The sequence below is a fragment of the Zootoca vivipara genome, chromosome 14, assembly GCF_965207765.1.
Source record: "Zootoca vivipara chromosome 14, rZooViv2.hap1.1, whole genome shotgun sequence".
Lineage (NCBI taxonomy): Eukaryota > Metazoa > Chordata > Lepidosauria > Squamata > Lacertidae > Zootoca > Zootoca vivipara.
In genome coordinates, this window is record NC_142597.1 from 46,217,155 (window position 1) to 46,235,427 (window position 18,273).

General features: G+C 54.6%; 1 protein-coding gene and 1 long non-coding RNA gene across 2 annotated transcripts in view; both read right to left on the minus strand.

Moving 5' to 3' along the window:
- LOC148683597 (uncharacterized) overlaps positions 1-8,708 on the minus strand; it is a 30,451-nt gene extending 21,743 nt beyond the window's left edge. The window contains exon 1 of the long non-coding RNA XR_015947105.1: positions 8,530-8,708. This is a non-coding gene — a long non-coding RNA (uncharacterized LOC148683597). The remainder of the gene's footprint in view (positions 1-8,529) is intronic.
- Positions 8,709-14,744: 6,036 nt separating this feature from the next.
- OVCA2 (OVCA2 serine hydrolase domain containing) lies at positions 14,745-18,221 on the minus strand. The gene is made up of 2 exons (XM_035139517.3): positions 18,013-18,221; positions 14,745-15,986 (listed from the first exon to the last, which is right to left on the minus strand). The coding sequence occupies exons 1-2, from the start codon at positions 18,179-18,181 to the stop codon at positions 15,484-15,486; spliced, it is 672 nt and encodes a 223-aa protein (XP_034995408.1). The 5' UTR covers positions 18,182-18,221; the 3' UTR covers positions 14,745-15,483.
- Between the last annotated feature and the right edge of the window lie 52 nt (positions 18,222-18,273).

Here is an 18,273-nt window from a genome sequence, read left to right on the forward strand (position 1 = left end):
GGCGCGTCCTGGACCACGTGGAACAGGTTCTGGTCCGAGGCGAACACCCTCTTGAGGCTTTCGAACGCTGCTTGCGCCTCTGTTGTCCACCTGAACTTCTGCTTGCCTCTCAGGCAGTCAGTGATGGGAGCCGTAACGCGAGAGAAGTTCTTGATGAACTTCCTGTAGAAGTTGGCGAAGCCTAGTAGGCGTTGGGCATCTTTGCGCGTCCTGGGGCTGTGCCAGTCCAGGATGGCCTGCACCTTGTCCTTGTCCATCGCCAGCCCCTTGTCTGACAGCTTGTAGCCCAGGAAGTCCACCTCCTTGGTGTGAAACTTGCACTTCTCCAGCTTCACATACAGGTGGTTCTCCTTCAGGCGCTGCAACACTTCCCTGACATCTTTCACATGCTGCACTGGGTCATTGGAATAGATAAGGATGTCATCCAGAAAGACCAGGCAGTTCTTGAAGAGGAGGGACCCCAGGACGTGGTGCATGAAGGCCTGGAAGCAGGCTGAGCCCCCTTGCAACCCGAAGGGCATCACCAGATATTCAAAAGAGCCCAGAGGCGTGAACATCGTGGTTTTCCATTCATCGCCTTCCCGGATCCTGATCAAGTTGTACGCCCCCCTCAGGTCTAGCTTGGTGAAAATCTTGCCCCTGCGTGCTGCTGTCAGGAGATCATCCACTCTGGGCATGGGGAAAGCCACTGGCTCTGTCACCGAATTCAGCCGTCTAAAATCCACCACCAGGCGGCGCTGTTGCGTGTCTTTCTTGTCCACCCAGAAGACCGGGCTGCCCCCTGCTGCCTTGCTTTCTCTGATGAACCCCCGCTTGAGGTTCTTGTCGATGAAAGCGCGCAGATCCTCCAGTTCCTGGTCTGACATGGCGTACAGCTTGGCTGGGGGTATAGTTGCCCCTGGCACCAGGTTGATCTGGCAGTCAAAAGGCCTGTGTGGGGGTAGGTGGTCGGACTCCGCTTCGCTGAAGACCTCCTGCAGGTCCCAGTACGGCTTGGGTATCGCCTCACCCCCTTTGACGTGCATGGTGGCCACCGTGGCTATCGGAGGCCCCTCCCCTGGTTGGTGCTGCATGCAATGTTCCAGGCAAAAGTCCGATCCAAAAGTGATGCATCTCTGGTGCCAACTGATGGAGGGGTCGTGGCGCGCCAGCCAGCTCATGCCCAAGACGATGGGGGGGTCTGAGATGGTGGCGACGTTGAATGCCAGTGTCTCTGAGTGCCTTCCCACCGTCATTCTCATGGGGGGGGTTTGATGAGTGATGGCCCCCCCCAGCAGCTCTCTGCCGTCAATGGTTGCCACGTGAAGGGGAAAATCCAGCTGCAGAAGCTGGATCTGGTGCTCTTCTGCAAAGTTTCTCGAGAAGAAGTTCGCTGAGGCACCACTGTCAATTAAGGCAAGGACTGTCAGGGGATAGCCATTTGGGAGCGTTAGCGTGACTTCTAGAACCACTCCTGCTCTGGGAGGGGTGGGCTGGCTCTGCTCCTCTCTGTGCGGGTGGGTGGGCTGGGGCTGTTGTCTGCTGACTGTGCCTGGCTGCTGCCCCTTGTCTCCTGCAGCCAGGCTTTCCCGTTTCCCTGCTGTGGTGCTGCGTCAGTGGGGGAGGGCACCACCGTTCCCGCCCTTCCTTGCCACTCCCTGCGATGTGGGCAGTCTCTGACGAGATGCTGGGGGGAGTTGCAGAGAAAGCAATTCCCGCCCTTTCCCTCCTTGCGTCTTGGCGCCGCTGGGGTTTGAAAAGCCCGCGCGCGCGCGCTATCAATCTGCATGGGTTCCTGGTCCTGGCTGGCCCCAGGCGTGGCTTGAAAGGGTTGTTGGGGGAGTGGTTTCTCCTGCGACCGTGGGAACCAAGCCCGCTTTGCGCGCGTTGCTTGTTTGTCGCTCCACCGGGATTCCTGTCTCACCCCCACCGCCAGAGCCGCTTTGCTCAGCTGATCCATATCACTGGGCTTTGGACCTCTCGAGAGCTCATCCTTCACCTCCTCATGCAACCCCAAGTAGAACGCCGCTTGCATTGGGGGGGACCCCAGTTCCCACCCCAATCTGTGCACCAGCATGGTGAATTTCGCCCAATACGCGCGAACTGTCATATTTCCTTGGCGTAAATTATGAAGTTCCTCCTTAGTCTGGTCCATATGACTATCGGACGAATACATCGTTTTCAAACCTTCTAGAAATAGTTTGACATTCTTCATGCAAGGATTCTTTGTTGCAATTAACGGTCTTAGACACTCCCTGGCTGCCCCGGTAAGGTGCTCCACAATAAACGCTACTCTGTGCTCATCATCAGGGAACTCATCGTGGTGCAGCTCAAGAGCATACACAATCTCAGTCTCAAAGCCTTGAAATTCCTTCGGGTCTCCATTGAACTTGCTAACTAGGGTCCCAGCTCTCCTTCCTGGCAGCACTTGGACTTGGGGTGCCCCTCCCGCCTTGTTTTTCTCTGCATCCAGCTTGTTTTGGAGGTCTACCGCCACCGCCCTTAATTGCTGCTCTTTTTCCTGAAGCTCTCTCACCTGTTCCGCAAGTTGTAGCCGGTCGTCCTGGACCTTCTTAGTCTCCTCTTTAGCTGCCTTCAATTCTCCCTGCGCCTGCAGCGATAGCTGCTGCAGTTCTAGCTGGGCTTGCTCCGCGATCTGCCGCCACTTCTCCGCCTCTGACACGCTCATCCCGGCAACTCCAAAGTAGCCCAAAAAGGATTAGGAGGTTGCTGTCACGGTGGCCGGAGTGGACTACTTCAGAGTAACGACGCCACGCAGCTCTGCATTTTATTCTTTTATTGGTGCTGCGTATTTACAGTGCTCAAGTCATTGCTATTTACACGGAGTGATGTGGTCAGTCGGTTTCAGAACCTCCTAATGGCTTTTGGCGCGTCTTTCTCCAACACAAAAGCTTTGGCAGACCCATCCTCTTGCCCCTCCTCTTCCTGCGTAATTCTGGAGTTGGGGGGATGGGTCTTCCCCCCTTGCTTGCCCCTTCCTGTCCCACCTGGGACCCTGGCTCCTTTACCTTGCCTGAGCCTCGGACACGACTTCCTGCTTCCCCACTGGAATCGGAACTCTCCCTGCTTTCCCCTTTGCTCGGGGACGGGCTTGAACTCAGGAGGGGAGGGACTTCGCGATATCCCCTGTCCCTCACACCAATGCTTCCGCTAGCTGAGAAGCTAGCAGAGCATTTCCAGCTAAGAAGCTGGTTCAACAAGGAAGGAAGTGAAAAAGAGAGAGTGTGGCAGCATGCCTTGTCCTTTTGTTACCTGGACAGGTAAGGACACGCCCACCTCTTGTTGTTGTTTAGTCGTTTAGTCGTGTCCGACTCTTCGTGACCCCATGGACCATAGCACGCCAGGCACTCCTGTCTTGCACTGCCTCCCGCAGTTTGGTCAAACTCATGTTCGTAGCTTCAAGAACACTGTCCAACCATCTCGTCCTCTGTTGTCCCCTTCTCCTAGTGCCCTCAATCTTTCCCAACATCAGGGTCTTTTCCAAGGATTCTTCTCTTCTCATGAGGTGGCCAAAGTATTGGAGCCTCAGCTTCACGATCTGTCCTTCCAGGGAGCACTCAGGGCTGATTTCCTTAAGAATGGATAGGTTTGATCTTCTTGCAGTCCATGGGACTCTCAAGAGTCTCCTCCAGCACCACAATTCAAAAGCATCAATTCTTCAGCGATCAGCCTTCTTTATGGTCCAGCTCTCACTTCCATACATCACTACTGGGAAAACCATAGCTTTAACTATATGGACCTTTGTCGGCAAGGTGATGTCTCTGCTTTTTAAGATGCTGTCTAGGTTTGTCATTGCTTTTCTCCCAAGAAGCAGGAGTCTTTTAACTTCGTGACTGCTGTCACCATCTGCGGTGATCAAGGAGCCCAAGGTGACGCCGACCTCTAGTCACATGCAAAGGAAGGATGTTCCAGCCAGGAGGAAACAGGAAGTTTTCAACCATCTGGACCCAACATTCCCCCGCATCTCTTCTCTAGGAAAACAAGGAATGTTGTGTTTGACTGCTCTCAGTGGAATACTTCCCAGAAGATGTGCATGTGTGAACAGGGCCCTGCAGGACCAGAGCAGAGGCCCATCTCACCCAGAGTGAGGGATAAAGTTTTCCTCCTTCCCTCCTAACACTAGAACTCGCAGACACCCAGTGAAGCTGAATGTTGGATGGATAAAAAGCAGTCTTTCAAGCAGCTCTGGAACTGGCTCCCGCAAGAGGCTGGCATGGCCTGGTCCCCCCACACAGGAGGAGCTTGTGTGCAGATTCTGGGTGGCACTGCACATAAACTCTTACTGTTTGGGGAATGCCAGGGGCTTCTGGGTGGCTGCTCCCTCCAGTGCCAGGTAGAAATCCACAAGAGGCAGGGAAGGTGCCCGTGTGCTCCCCTGGCAGGGGCAGGACGGATCCAGCGCATCCTAGAATCTGCAGGCTGCTGCAGGAGGGAGGCATCGCCCCTCAACCCACGAGCAGCAAATCCATCCATCCATCCTCAGGCCCCAGGGCAGGTTGCAACAACTAAAACACAACAGTTTCAAACAACTTACAGTCACAGAAAGGAGGTGGAGCTGCTCCAGAGAAGTGGACACGGAGCAATGGATTCAAACTACAAGAAAGAAGATTCCACCTCAACATTAGGAAGAACTTCCTGACAGTAAGAGCTGTTCGGCAGTGGAATTTGCTACCAAGGAGTGTGGTGGAGTCTCCTTCTTTGGAGGTCTTTAAGCAGAGGCTTGACAGCCATATGTCAAGAATGCTTTGATGGTGTTTCCTGCTCGGCAGGGGGTTGGACTGGAGGGCCCTTGTGGTCTCTTCCAACTCTATGATTCTATGATTCTAATAATGAGTATTTGGGACAGATAAAAGAAAGGACTTCTTCACACAAGGCTTAGTTAAACTGTGGAACTCTCTTCTGCAGGAGGCAGCGATGGCAACCCAACCTAGATGGCTTTAACAGAGAATTAGACAAAGTTTACTAGCCGCAATGGCTCAGCTCTGCCTCCGCAGTCAGAGGCAGCAATGTTTCTGAATGCCAGTTGCTGGAAAACACAGGATGGGAGAGGGCTCTTGTGTTCAAATCCTGCTTGCTGGTTTCCCATTGGGACAATGGTTGGCCACTGTGAGAAGAGGCAACTGGACCGAATGGGCCACTGGCCTGACCCAGCAAGCTCTAAATATGTTCTTATGGTAATAATGCGCAAGTTGGGTGGCCCTCTGCCATGGATGCTTCAGCTGAGATTCCTACATTGCTGGGGGCTGGACTAGAGGACCCTTGGGGTCCTTTCCAACTCTACAATTCCAAGATTCTAGGTTTCTCTTCTAATAGCTCACTGATCAGGAGCCTTAAACCCAGGAGCCAGAATCCGCCCTCCATTCCACTCCACCTGGCCCTCAGGCAGAAGAACACTCTCCCCATCTGAGATTCAAAGCAAGTGGTATTCAGGAGCATTGCTGCCCCCACAGCCACGCCCCCTCTCTCTAGGACACGCCCCTTGCTGGCCTTGCTCAGCACCTTCCTGGCTGAGGACGTGTGTCCTTGAACTCTGACCCTGCCTCTTTTCATGCCTGGAAGGAGGGTGGAAAGAGGAACGGGTGAGTATAATTGCTCCAGCTACTTTTGCCTCTGGCACGTGGCCCCAGAAGGGAATGCGGCCCTCGATTCAGGGCCTTTAAGAGACCAAGGAAGTGTAGGAGGCCAGCAATTTGGTCCTGGGGAGTGGAGAGCCTTGGCACAGTTGGACACATCTTTGGACATGGCAGGCAGCTATCCAACAGGTAGGCTTCCTCTTTGCCGGGCTGCTTCCATCCTGAGAACTCTGTTTAGTTTAAGGAGGGCAAATCTTTCTTTCAGTTTAATCCAGCGCAGCATTCTGTCTCCAACAGGGGACAGCTGCTGATGAGGACATGAAAGGGACGTGTCTCAGAGTCATCTGGCCCTAAATTGATGGTTCAATTGCCTTATCGTGAGCCTGGAGAAGAGGAGAGTGCAGGTGACCTGAGAGCCATGGGAGAAGGAGTGGGCTTGTATTCTGTTGCTCCAGAGGGCAGGACCCCAAACCAAGAGATTCAAATGGCAAGAGAGGAGATTCTGACTAAACGTTAGGAAGAACTGCGCAATTTTTGGCAGTGGAACGGACTACCTGGAGAGAGAGTCTGGACGGCCATCTGCAATGGATTCTTCAGCTGTGATTCCTGCATTGAGGGGGTTGGACTAGATGACCCCTGGGGTCCCTTCCATCTTTACAAATCTATGATCACATTGGCGGGTGCAAACACACATGCCTGCCCCCTGCCTGGGTTTGGAGGGAAGGGGTGCCCCAGGGGAGCACCCTAGCCTGAGAATCCCATTTCCCTGGGTCCGAGGAACTCACCCTCCCACCATGTTCCTGTAGAAGGCCCCTTGGCCCGTAGGGTTAACACACACAAATCCCATTGGGCTTGCCTTCTTCAGGGGTTTCAGAAAGGACCCAGCAAAACAACAACAACACTGGAACTGGGGTGGGTGTGTCAGGGAGCATGTGCTGAACTCAACCCCAACTCTCCCCCCCCCACTGGGCTAAGCTTTCCTTCTATCGATGCTGGACTCTGATAGGTGGGGAGAATCCCTTGGGTCCCAGTCCTTCCCCCCCCCACCCTTACCTTCCCACAGATGTCAGGAGGGGGCAGGAGGAATTATCCTGCATGGCGGTTTAAACGGGGACAAGCATCAAGTCTCGCCAATGAGTGGGCCGGCCGAGGAAGACGCTTGTCAGGTTCTGAGTTGCCCCGTTCTCTGGGGCAGACGGTGATGGGGTAAGGGATGGTGGGTGGGGAGTGAGAAGGGAGTCAAAACGCTCGCTCCCCGCCACCTCCCTCCTCTCTCTCTCTCTCTCTCTCTCTCTCTCTCTCTCTCTCTCTCTCTCTCTCTCTGTGTGTGTGTGTGTGTGTGTGTGTGTGTGTGTGTGTTTGAGTGACACATCCAGCCTCAGCATCTGGAAGCGATTTCTCCATCCTGCGGATTGTGCCAGCTCTCGGCTGCACAAGAGGGTCTGGCCTGGCCCTGGGAACATGCTGTTCCCGGCGCAGGAAGTGCCTTGGACTCTCAGTTACTGAACTGAGCCACCGCCAGGAAGCTGAGGGGGCTGTTGCTGCTGCTGCTGCTGCTGTGGCAGCATTGCACAGTCTGAGTCGGGGCAAGACTGCTACCAAGGCAAGCTTCCTGGGGCCGCCCCCTGGCCACTGTTCCAGTCACCCCAGGAAGGGCTGGGGCAATCTGCCTTCCCCTTTCCCCACTGAGACAGACCCATGGGGACCTATCCCCATTGAATCATAGAATTGTAGAATTGGAAGGGACCCCCAAGGGTCATCTATTCCAACCCCTTGCAATGCAGGAATCCCAGCTAAGACCACCACCCCAGGCAGGCATCATTCCATGCAATGGGTGGCCTCCCCGTTCCCACAGGGAAGGGGGTGCAAGAGAGACACAGTTTGCTCTCGGTTCATGCTCTGTGGGGCTTTGACAGGGCGAAATCACAACTGGGGAACAGGGACATTGGAAGAGCGGGTGACTGCAGTTGGATTGGGTGGGAGGAGAGTATCCTGTTCCCCTAGGACTCACCAGATGCCCCCAAAAGGAAGCTCCTATGCCAACCCACTCCCCTGCCACTAATCTTCAACTCCCTCGCCAAAACTTCTGCCACCTTTCAGTCACTTTATTTCATTTATTGTTGACTCGAAGACATTCCCAGTTTCTGACTAAGCTTCTTCCAACCAAAACAAAGTCCAGACACCAGCCTGTGCCCCCCCCCGCTGCCCCCCTGTCCCTGTGGAGAATCAGTGCTGAATCAGCCTCTGAATCTGAAATCCTCAGATCAGCTCAGGCTCCTTGGCTCTTGAAAGGCCACTCTGCATATGCCTCAAAACCATTCAGAGCACCCCAAAGGGAGAGAGCTTTTAAGTGTTTTAAACAGGACAGGGGAGATCTGGGTTTGAATCCCCGTTCTTGCCACAAAGCTTCCTGGGTAAGATGGAGCTCTCCCCCTCCCACAGCCGCCCTAGCCTATTTTGCATGGGTGTTTTGGGGGGGGGGGTAAATAGCTTGGGAGAGAACCTTGAAAACTGCCCTGAGATCTTCGAGAGAAAGGCAGGATAAAAAGGCAGTAAGGATAAAGAACTCGGAAAGTTACAAGAGGATTAAAATGAGGATGGGAGGAGGGGTCCTGCCTCTCTCCCCAACGGCAGCCTCCCCGCTGGCTTATTCACCCCCTCCCATGTCTCACTGGGGGTGCACATCTGACACCTTTTTCTGCTACTCACGCAAGGGATTTGGGGGGGGGGCGGGGGTTGAGAAAGAGGGACCCTTCGGAGACAGCTTGGGATGGCGGCGGGTCAGAGCGAACCCCAGAAGTTCTTTCGGAAGTAGAGGAAGGATCCCGTCCAGGCTGCGCCTCTGAGCATGTGTAGACTCAGAGGGGCCTACCACGGGGAGCCCAGCCCGCTCCGCAAAGTGGTATGTGTGTGTGTGTGTGGGGAATCCTCCAAGAGAGCTGCACCCCGTTTTTACCTGGCGCGACGCGCTCCTCTCTTCCTCGACGCCTCCCGGGAGGACTGTGCGCCCGACGGCACCGCCAGCTCGGGCTGCTGGGGCCTCTGACGGGGCGGGCGGAGGCGTCAGCCACTTGCGCAAGCCGGGCTTGACTTGGCCGGGACGACCCGGGGCTGATCCCGACGCCGAGCAGCGGCGTCAGCCAAGCTTCAGGGCCGCCCGCCCCGTCGGTGGCCGCTCACCGCGCCAGCAGGGGGAGCCCTTGGCACGGCCGCCGCCGCCGCTCCACCCACGCGATCCCTTCACAGACGCGGGTGGGAGGTTGCCTGCATGGGCTGCCCAAGAAGGAGGCGCTCTGCACAAGCTCAGGGGGCGCGGAACATCGGCCCAGAACTCCGGGTGGCATCACCTGGGGCCTTTTCTGCGCTCAACACGTGTCATGATGGTGGCGTGCAGACGACGCTCTCCGCTTGCGTGGCGAAGCCCGAGAGGTCAGATCCTTCGTGTCCAGTCCTGCCTCAGTGTGAACTAGCAAACCCTAGAGACTAACCCCAACCCCGCCCTGTCCGGAGGTGCTGCAACCCCTTTCCCTAAAAAGAAGGTAATATTCTTATGGTGAAAGGGACTGGTTTTAAATAGAAAGGTAGGAAGCGCCCTTAAAATCAGGCCGTTGGTCCAGAGGGTTTGTATTGCCTGCACTGACCGGCAGCAGCTCTCCAGGGAGTTCTGAAGAGCTCCCTAGCTTGCCCCAATGTCCCTTGGTGCCCTAAAAACACACAGCTTTCTCGCGACCTGAGATTTCATGGCTTAGCCTAGGGCACAAATATTGCTCTGTGAACCGCCTTGAGCTCTTATGATGAAGGGCGGTATATAAATCTAATTGATAAAGAAGTAAAAATAAAAATCTTGGGTCATGGTCCCATTACGGGACATGGGTGGGGAGGACTGGATACCAGTTCCAGCAACCCTGAGAGGAGCCGGCGGTGGTGGTCTAGTGGCCAGGTAGTGGGACCCGGGTGAGAGAGAGTTCAAATTCCCCACTCCGCCATGAAGCTCGCTGGGTGATCTGGGTGAACGATGAGTCCCAGCGTTTTCTCAGCCTCCCTCAGGGTTCCTGTCCTGAGAGGATAATAAGGGGAGTGGGGGAGCATGTGAGCCCCAAAGAAGGGGGAAAGAGTAGGATATGAAGGCAGTAAAGAAAATAAAAAATGGGAATCTAATAGACCAGGAGTCAGCAAACTTTTTCAGCAGGGGGCCGGTCCACTACCCCTCAGACCTTGTGGGGGGCCGGACTATATTGGGGGTGGTGGTGAACGAATTCCTATGCCCCACAAATAACCCAGAGATGCATTTTAAATAAAAGGACACATTCTACTCATGTAAAAACATGCTGATTCCCTGACCGTCCATGGGCCGGATTTCATAGAATCATAGAGTTGGAAGAGACCACAAGGGCCATCCAGTCCAACCCCCTGCCAAGCAGGAAACACCATCAAAGCATTCTTAACATATGCCTGTCAAGCCTCTGCTTAAAGACCTCCAAAGAAGGAGACTCGACCACACTCCTTGGTAGCAAATTCCACTGCCGAACAGCTCTTACTGTCAGGAAGTTCTTCCTAATGTTTAGGTGGAATCTTCTTTCTTGAAGTTTCAATCCATTGCTCCGTGTCCGCTTCTCTGGAGCAGCAGAAAACAACCTTTCTCCCTCCTCCATATGACATCCTTTCATATATTTGAACATGGCTATCATATCACCCCTTAACCTTCTCTTCTCCAGGCTAAACATACCCAGCTCCCTAAGCCGTTCCTCATAAGGCATCGTTTCCAGGCCTTGGACCATTTTGGTTGCCCTCCTCTGGACACGTTCCAGCTTGTCAGTATCCTTCTTGAACTGTGGTGCCCAGAACTGGACACAGTACTCCAGGTGAGGTCTGATTGATTGATTTAGAAGACGATTGGGCCGGATCAGGCCCCCGGGCCTTAGTTTGTCTACCCATAGACACTGCTAACTCCTTGGTGGACGGGAGAGGTGGGTACAAAGTTAAATGCATGGAGGAACACGCACACACACACTATACCTCGTTGTCACCCCGTCCCCTGGATTTGCAACCTGATTTTTATTTGTTTTCCAGACAATCACAGGAGCCCAGCCAGGGAGAGGATTCCTCTGCCAGGGGCAGCTGGGAGCAAGAGCTGCCTGTTTATGCCATGGATCCCACCCTGCTGGGCTCTGGGGACTCAAAGGGAAACACGATCCTTTTTTTTTTTTTCCCAGAGGCAAGCGGCAAAAGGGCAGCCAATTTCTCTCTTTGCAGCCGGCTGGCTCCAGCGTGTGTCAGTTATGGGTGTGTGTGGAGGGGGGGGCGTTGCACAGCCCTGCAGCCACACCCTGCTTATGGGGCATGCGGTCGGCCACTGCAAGAACAGGATGCTAGACTGGATGGGCCCCCTTTTGGCCTGATCCAGCGGCCAGGCTCTTCCTCCTATGTTCTCATGGAGCCTCCAGGTCCAGAGGCAGTCTATCTGGACCCCCAGGTTCTTTGGGGCATTTGGCCGCTGTGGGAGCAGGAGGCTGGGCTATGTGTGTCCCCTATGACCTGGTCCGGCTGCTGGGCTTTTCTTCTGGGTGGGGAAATGGGCAAGCAAGGAAGCCCCTCAAGTCCTGGGCCCCGCTTGACAGTCCCCTCCCTCTCTTCCAGGGACTGGAGCCTTTTATGAACCAGATCTTGGCGACTGCTCCTCCTGGTCTGGCAGGGGTTTCTGTGGAAAAGCATCTGGAGGGTGGGGTAGGTGGGTGGCTGCCCCACCCGAGGCTGCCGGGAGCTTGGGACCACCACCCGGGCCTCGCAGAGCCCATTGCCAGCCAAGAGGCTTAAAGTTGCCACGGCAAAAGGTCCTCTTCTCCTCCTCCTCCCAGGGCTGCTGTGGCCGCCCACATTGTGCTCATCCCAGGAGGCCTCTCCTGTTTACGAGGAAAAAGCCAAGGATGAGTAAGAGGAGTGAAGCACACGCGGCTGGGGAGGGGAGAAGCAAGAGGCGGCTTGGCTCGGGGAGGGGAGGGCTGGGAGCCAAGGCAGCCTCACCAAGTGGGCCACGAACTGATCGCCCACAGCCACGAACGCAGGTGCCCGAGGGGAGGAGGTCGCAGCTCAACTGTGGAACTCCCTGCCGCAGGAGGCAGGGGTGGCCACCAGCTCGGGTGGGCCGCTTCATGGAGGGGGTGAAGGTTATTGATGGCAACCAGTGCTCTGCCTCTCGGTGGGGACAGTACTGTGCTGAATGGGCTAATGAGGACTAGAATCTTGCTTTCTTTTTAGGGAGAGGCCATAGCTCAATGGCAGAGCACCTGCTTGGCATGCAGAAGGCGCCAGGTTCAATCCCCAACAGCATCTCCAGGTAGGGCTGGGAGAATCCCTATATGAAACCCTGGAAAGGTGCTGCCAGTCAGTGTCAAGAACAGTGAGCTAGATGGCCCCATGGTCTGACTCGCTACAAAGGCAGCTTCACTCAGGGGCAGAGCACCTGCTTGGCATGCAGAAGGTTCTGGGTTCTGACCCTAGCGCCATCTCCAGGAAGGGCTGGGAAGTGTTCTCTTCCTGAAACCCTGGAGAGCTGCTGCCAGCCAGTGTGGAGAACAATGAGCTGGCCCAAGGCAGTTTCTGATGTTTCTAGTGTAAGGCAGCTTCCTGCTGCCTGAGTTAATTTTAGGTGGGGAAGCGGCGGGTTCCCAGCCTGCAGAATAAGGGTTCCCAATAGGAGCAAAGAAAGTCAGGTCATTGGCCCATCTAGCTCAGTATTGTCGACACTGACTGACAGCAGCTCTCCAGGATTTCAGACAGGGAACATTTCCCAGCCCCACCTGGGGGTGCCATTGGGCCCTGGGCTTTGTTCCTTCTGCATGCAAAGCAGGAGCTCAGCTGCCCTGGAGCTTTTGCTCCTTAGAAGCAGGATTCCAGTCCTCATGAAGGAAGGGCTAATTGAAATAGGAAGCTGCCTTCCAGAGTCAGGCAGCTGTCCCATCTGGATCACACTCGTTCACACTGACTGGCAGTGGCTTTTCAGGGTCTCCCAACAATATCCCTTCCTGGAGAAGTGGGGAAGTGAACCTGGGGGCCTTCTGCATGCCAGGCAGGTGCTCTCCGGCTGGGCTACAGGCCTTCCTCATACCCTCAGTGCCCAAATGCTCCATGCCCACAAAAGGACCCCCCCTCCAGAAGAACACCTCACTGCCGAGTAATCTGCTCTTCCTTCTTTCCTCCCTTCCGCTGCTTGACATGCCTGGGGGTGGGGGTTCTGCCAAGGGACCCCTTTCCCCCTTCTCACTCCCCCCACCACTTGCCCTAGTCAAGACAGCACGTTGGTCCCAGGGCAATGGTACCCCACCCTCCTCCCACAAAGGCAGGGCTCGTCCGCTGGCAACCCCCCCCCCAAGCACCATCGCAGAAGCCCAGCGCCATCCCAGCGCCTCTCAACCAAAGCCTGTCGCCATGGAGAGGAAGAGGAGCCCCCTGTGGAGCGGCAGAGCGCGTGAGTCAGGCTCTGCAGAGCAGCAGCAGCAGCTGCCTTTTTGCAAACAGAAAAAAACAGCCTGCAAGTGCCTGGCAATGAGGTGGCATGCAGCCCTCCTTTTCCTCCTGGGTCCCTTGGAGCGCCTCCCCCCACTCCAGACCCAGGCACAGCTGCGAGATGGGGGGCTCACAAGACAGAGCCCTGTCCAGCTTTTCCTGCCGTCTTCACTAGCCAAGTTGACTCCAAGGAAGGAGCCCTCAGCGGCCGAGGGACAGGCTGGCTCCTTGCAGCTTGGCTTCCTTCTCATCCCTGCCTGTGGATAGCAAGTCATATGGAAAGAGAGAGAGATATCTGTAGGGAAGCAGGCAGAGAAAGGCCTTCGTGGGGGATACGGCTGCCCTCTAGCGCCTAAGGAAAAACGACAAAATACTTCCTGGAGCCCAATGGTCCTTTCAGGCCAGTGGCCTGTGCCACCCAGCATCCTGTTCTCCCAGTCCCAGCAGCCAGCCAGTTGTGGGACTGAGTGCAAGAGCAAGTCTCCCCACTTGAGGTTTGCAGCAAGTGGCTGAGAGAGGCATTTATGGCCACCAGCAGTGGAAGGGAAGCATCTGGCAGTGGAAGGGGCCATCGGGGCTAGGATCCTCCTCCTCCTCCTCCTCCTCCTCCTCCTTGAATTTGTCTGATCCTTTATCAGAACAACAGAAAAAGCCCTGCAGCAGGTGGACCAGGCCAAAGTAGACCCTTCTAGTCCAACATCTTGGAAACGATGCCTTATGAGGAACGGCTTAGGGAGCTGGGTATGTTTAGCCTGGAGAAGAGAAGGTTAAGGGGTGATATGATAGCCATGTTCAAATATATGAAAGGATGTCATATGGAGGAGGGAGAAAGGTTGTTTTCTGCTGCTCCAGAGAAGCGGACACGGAGCAATGGATTCAAACTACAAGAAAGAAGATTCCACCTCAACATTAGGAAGAACTTCCTGACAGTAAGAGCTGTTCGGCAGTGGAATTTGCTGCCAAGGAGTGTGGTGGAGTCTCCTTCTTTGGAGGTCTTTAAGCAGAGGCTTGACAGGCATATGTCAAGGATGCTTTGATGGTGTTTCCTGCTTGGCAGGGGGTTGGACTGGATGGCCCTTGGGGTCTCTTCCAACTCTACGATTCTATGATTCTATCTTGATCTCACAGGGACCAAGCAGGTGCTCCCGTGGGAAGCCAGCAAGCAGGGCTCTTTAATGCAGTCCAAACTGGTCGCCACAACGGCCTCTGTGTGAGTGGGAATTAATGAGACACTGTGGGAAGAGAGCACTGCCCAGGCTCCAATGCCTCCCTGTCCAGCCAGTGGCTCTGAGGCTTCCACTGGGCAGCTGCAGGGGGACTTAGGCACAAAGAAAAGATGACGGCCACTTAAACTCAAATCCTTGCTCCAAGGCCCGGAAAAGTAGCTTGGAGCAAAAACCCCTGCGGTCTAAAAGACGCCAAAGGTTGAAGAAAGGAGAGAACGCCAAAGCATTCAGGAAAGCTGGAAATAAAAGACCTCACTCAATTCTTCCTGTCCGGAGAGGGAAGGCTCACTTCAACAAGGACACCAAGGCAGGACACAGCCAAGATGGTGCCACCCTCAAAAGAGGCCTCTTCCTCACCAGAGAAAGAAAACAGGGACGGGGACTGGGGGACTGGGGACAGAACAGACAATATCTTAAGGTAAGAATTTGCATAACAAGAAGAAGCTGTAAAGGAGTACTTTAAAAACACTTTGAAAGAACGAAGGCTTCCAATGGAAACTGAGAGAGCTTATCACAAGGCCTGACTCTTTAACAGAAAACACAACCGCAACAAAATAACCCATGACAAAAAGATCAAAGAATTACAAAAAGAAAATACAGATATACACAACAAGCTTGAAGATGCAGAAAATTAAAATAGGAGAATTTATGTTTTTGGTTTTCTGAAGGGGGACCTCACAATCTCCGATGGTTTTGAACGGCGGCCACACACAGCACTCGGACCCAAAGTGAGGGAGGGAGATCACTGTCCGCTTTGCCCATTTCAGGAAGAAGGAGGGAGTTTGGAACAAACTAAGGAACCTAATATCCATAACTTATAACTTACAGGGGGACCCAGGGGGTGTCCTCAGGACAGTTGCTTGGTTGAAGAAGCCTCAGCGATTGTTGCCCACCCCACTGATATCCTGCATCCTTTAACTGCCAACCTCAAGGGTAGCTGACACTCTCCCCCATGAAAACCCCAGAGTTGTGCCTGTAGGGGAAGAATAAAGGGCTCTTTTAAAAGAATTTTCAACACAGGGACAGACAAGATTTTCAGATCTGACAAGTCCCAGTTTACTCATCCCTCAAGGCAGCGGATGTAAAGCTAATAGGATTCTCTGGCCATCACACTGCAGTGACCAGGCAGGCCACGAGCTGCCCTTTACACCATTCGCCGTGGGCACTGGGCCCCAACACAGTCACTTTACAAACTGATCCAAGAATTCCAGGTAGGCTTTCTTTTGGGGTGCGGAGGCCGGGACGAAGTGGCCCCCTGTGTGATTGAGGGTGGAGGCCTCTGCAAAGCAGGAGGCAAGCTGCCTGCTCATCTCAGCTGGGATGACCTGATCTGTCTCGCCCAGGACGTGCAGGCTGGGCACCACGATGGGTTCCTGGTAGTAGCCCTGGTGGGGGGCGGCCTGGCTCTTGAAGCCAGCCACCACAATGGCAAAGTCAAAGGGAAAGCGGGGGTCTCCGCGCTGCTTCAGGGCACAAATGATGCCCACCAACGCCGCTCCCTGGCTGAAGCCCAGGAGGCCGTCAATGGGGCCCTGCTCCGCGAAGGCCTTGGCAATTCTGTCTAGAGACTCCTCCAGCCCTTTGCAGGAAGACGCTTCTTCCAGGGCACTGAACGTCCCTTCCTGGGGGTTGGAGAACCACCAGCCCTTTGAGCTGGCTTCTAGAGAGCCTGAGGCAGCTTCCCCTGCAATGGAGAGGAAAGGGGGGGGGGTTAGCAAGGACGTCATCAAGCGAGACCAGCAGCCCTGCAAATGAGGGACAACTTGTCGGAACACTCTCCATTAATTCCCTCTCTTGCAGCATAACAAATCTTAACCTTAGACGTTGTGGCCATCCCATGAATCTCAAAATGTTGGAAGATTCCAGACAGATAAAATTAAGGACTTCACGCAGCGCAGACTGTGGAACTCGATCACACAGGAGGCAGCGATGGCCACCGACAAAGTTGGTTTTGAAAGAGGATTAGACACATTAAAGGAGAGAGGACTGCTGATGACTGCTAGCCACAGCGGTCTCCACAGTCAGAGGCAGCGATGGAAACCAGAGGAGGGGAGAGTTGCTCCTGCTTGAATCCTGCTGGAGGATTTCCCTTTGGGGCATTTGGTTCACCACTGTGGGAACAGCAGGCATGAGCCTGATCCAGCAGGCTCTTCTTATGCTCCTAGAGCAGGCATCCCCAAACTGCGGCCCTCCAGATGTTTTGGCCTACAACTCCCATGATCCCTAGCTAAGAGGACCAGTGATCAGGGATGATGGGAATTGTAGTCCAAAACATCTGGAGGGCCGAAGTTTGGGGATGCCTGTCCTAGAGCATAATAAATCTGCAAGTCTTTAACCTGGTGCCCTCCAGGGGTTGTTGGACTACAAATCCCATCAGCCTCTAAACCAGCAGAGAACAGGCAAAGGCTTCCTGCAGGTGTCATTGCAAGACTTGTTTTTTTGCTGCAAACTGTCTCCATTTTTTCTCACTGGTTCCTGACCTTTCTACTAACAATCACTCATGAAGTGCCGTCGCTTTCAGAGGGTGAGAAATATGAGTATGTACAAATGTTCATGATCAAACCATACAGTGACTAATTTGTTTTTATACAGGGATAGGAAGCGAGGGCCCACGCCACAGACCTGCCACTCAAATACAAGCCATAACTTGTTCCTCCCACCTCAGAACAGATTTTCTCTCAGTAATTCTTACAATCAGCCTGTGGGTAGACCACTAATGGTAGGGTCTCCATCCCTGCTGGGGAGACAGAAGGGACTCGCTTAAGGCAACGGGGCCTTTGCCAACCGCAATGTATTTTACAGGCTTCGCTGGGATTTTTGCCACGGGTTTGGAAACCAGGATTTTGCTGGAGCTTTTTCTTAGCTGGAGAGGCCAGGGATTGAACCTGGGACCTTCTTCCAGCAAAGCAGCTGATCTGCCCCTACACTCCAGATCCTTCCCCTAGCAAACACACCTCATGCGCCTGCTCATTGTGGGATCTGTGGCTGAGAAGAGATGGAGAAACCTAAGAAGCACCAAATGCAACATCTTCATTAAATTAGAGCAGGGTTTCCCAAACTTGGGTCTCCAGCTGTTTTGGGACTACAGTTCCCATCATCCCTGATCACTGGTCCCACTAGCTGGGGAGGATGGGAGATGTAGTCCAAAAACTGTTGGAGGAAGCCTGTTTGGGAAACTCCAAGGTTTCATTCCTGGCAGGTCAGGAGGACATCCGAAGAGGCTGCAGGGTCCGGCCCAAGAGGGGCCCATCTTGCCCAGCCTCCTCTTCTCACTGTGGCTTAACAGATGCCCCCCTCCCCCCAGCAAATGGGATCCGAGCCCAAGAGCCACCCTCCCCTCCTGGGGGTCCCAGTCACTGGCCTTGGGAAGCATTTATTGCCTCCTACTGTGGAGTCAGAGCGGAGCCACGGTGGCCCCTAGGAGCCCGTCCTTGACAGCCCTCTGCCCAATCCTCTCTGGGAGAGACATCGGGGCTGCTGGCCGGGCAGATTTCTTTTTAAAAAATAATTCATAAAATGGATTAACGAAACCCAATCCTGATTAGTTGCCCTCTGGGAGGCGGAAGAGGGGTTTTTTTGGTGTGCGCGTGCGTGTAGAATCGCACTCTGCACATGCTCAGAGGAACACCACACACCAAATCAGCCTGGCCAATGGCAGGGCTCTCCTGGAGGCGGCCCGTGACGTCACAGGGAGATCCCACCTCCCTCACCTGACTGGAGAGGCGAGTCCACCGAATGGGGCGCGTCCACGTACAGGAGTTCCGCGCGCCCGCGCAGGGCCTTGCGCAGGGCCCCGGTTCGCGCGCGGAAAGTGTCCGCGCTCTGCCGGTATCCATGGAGACAGAGCAGCCGCAACCCGCCGCCCCTGCGGTCGGACATGCCTCATCCGGGTATTTGCGCCAGGTGGGAAGTAGAACGAGAGAAGCCGGAAGCGACGCTCCTTTGCAGCTTCTATGGTTAGGAGGCCGGAA

Bases quoted from the DNA above. Each gene is read 5' to 3' on its own strand.
- OVCA2 (XM_035139517.3), bottom strand. From the start codon at position 18,181: ATGTCCGACCGCAGGGGCGGCGGGTTGCGGCTGCTCTGTCTCCATGGA. The intron at 15,987-18,012 runs GTGAGGGAGGTG...TCTCCATTGCAG, and splicing joins GGACTCGCCTCTCCAGTCAG to GGGAAGCTGCCTCAGGCTCT.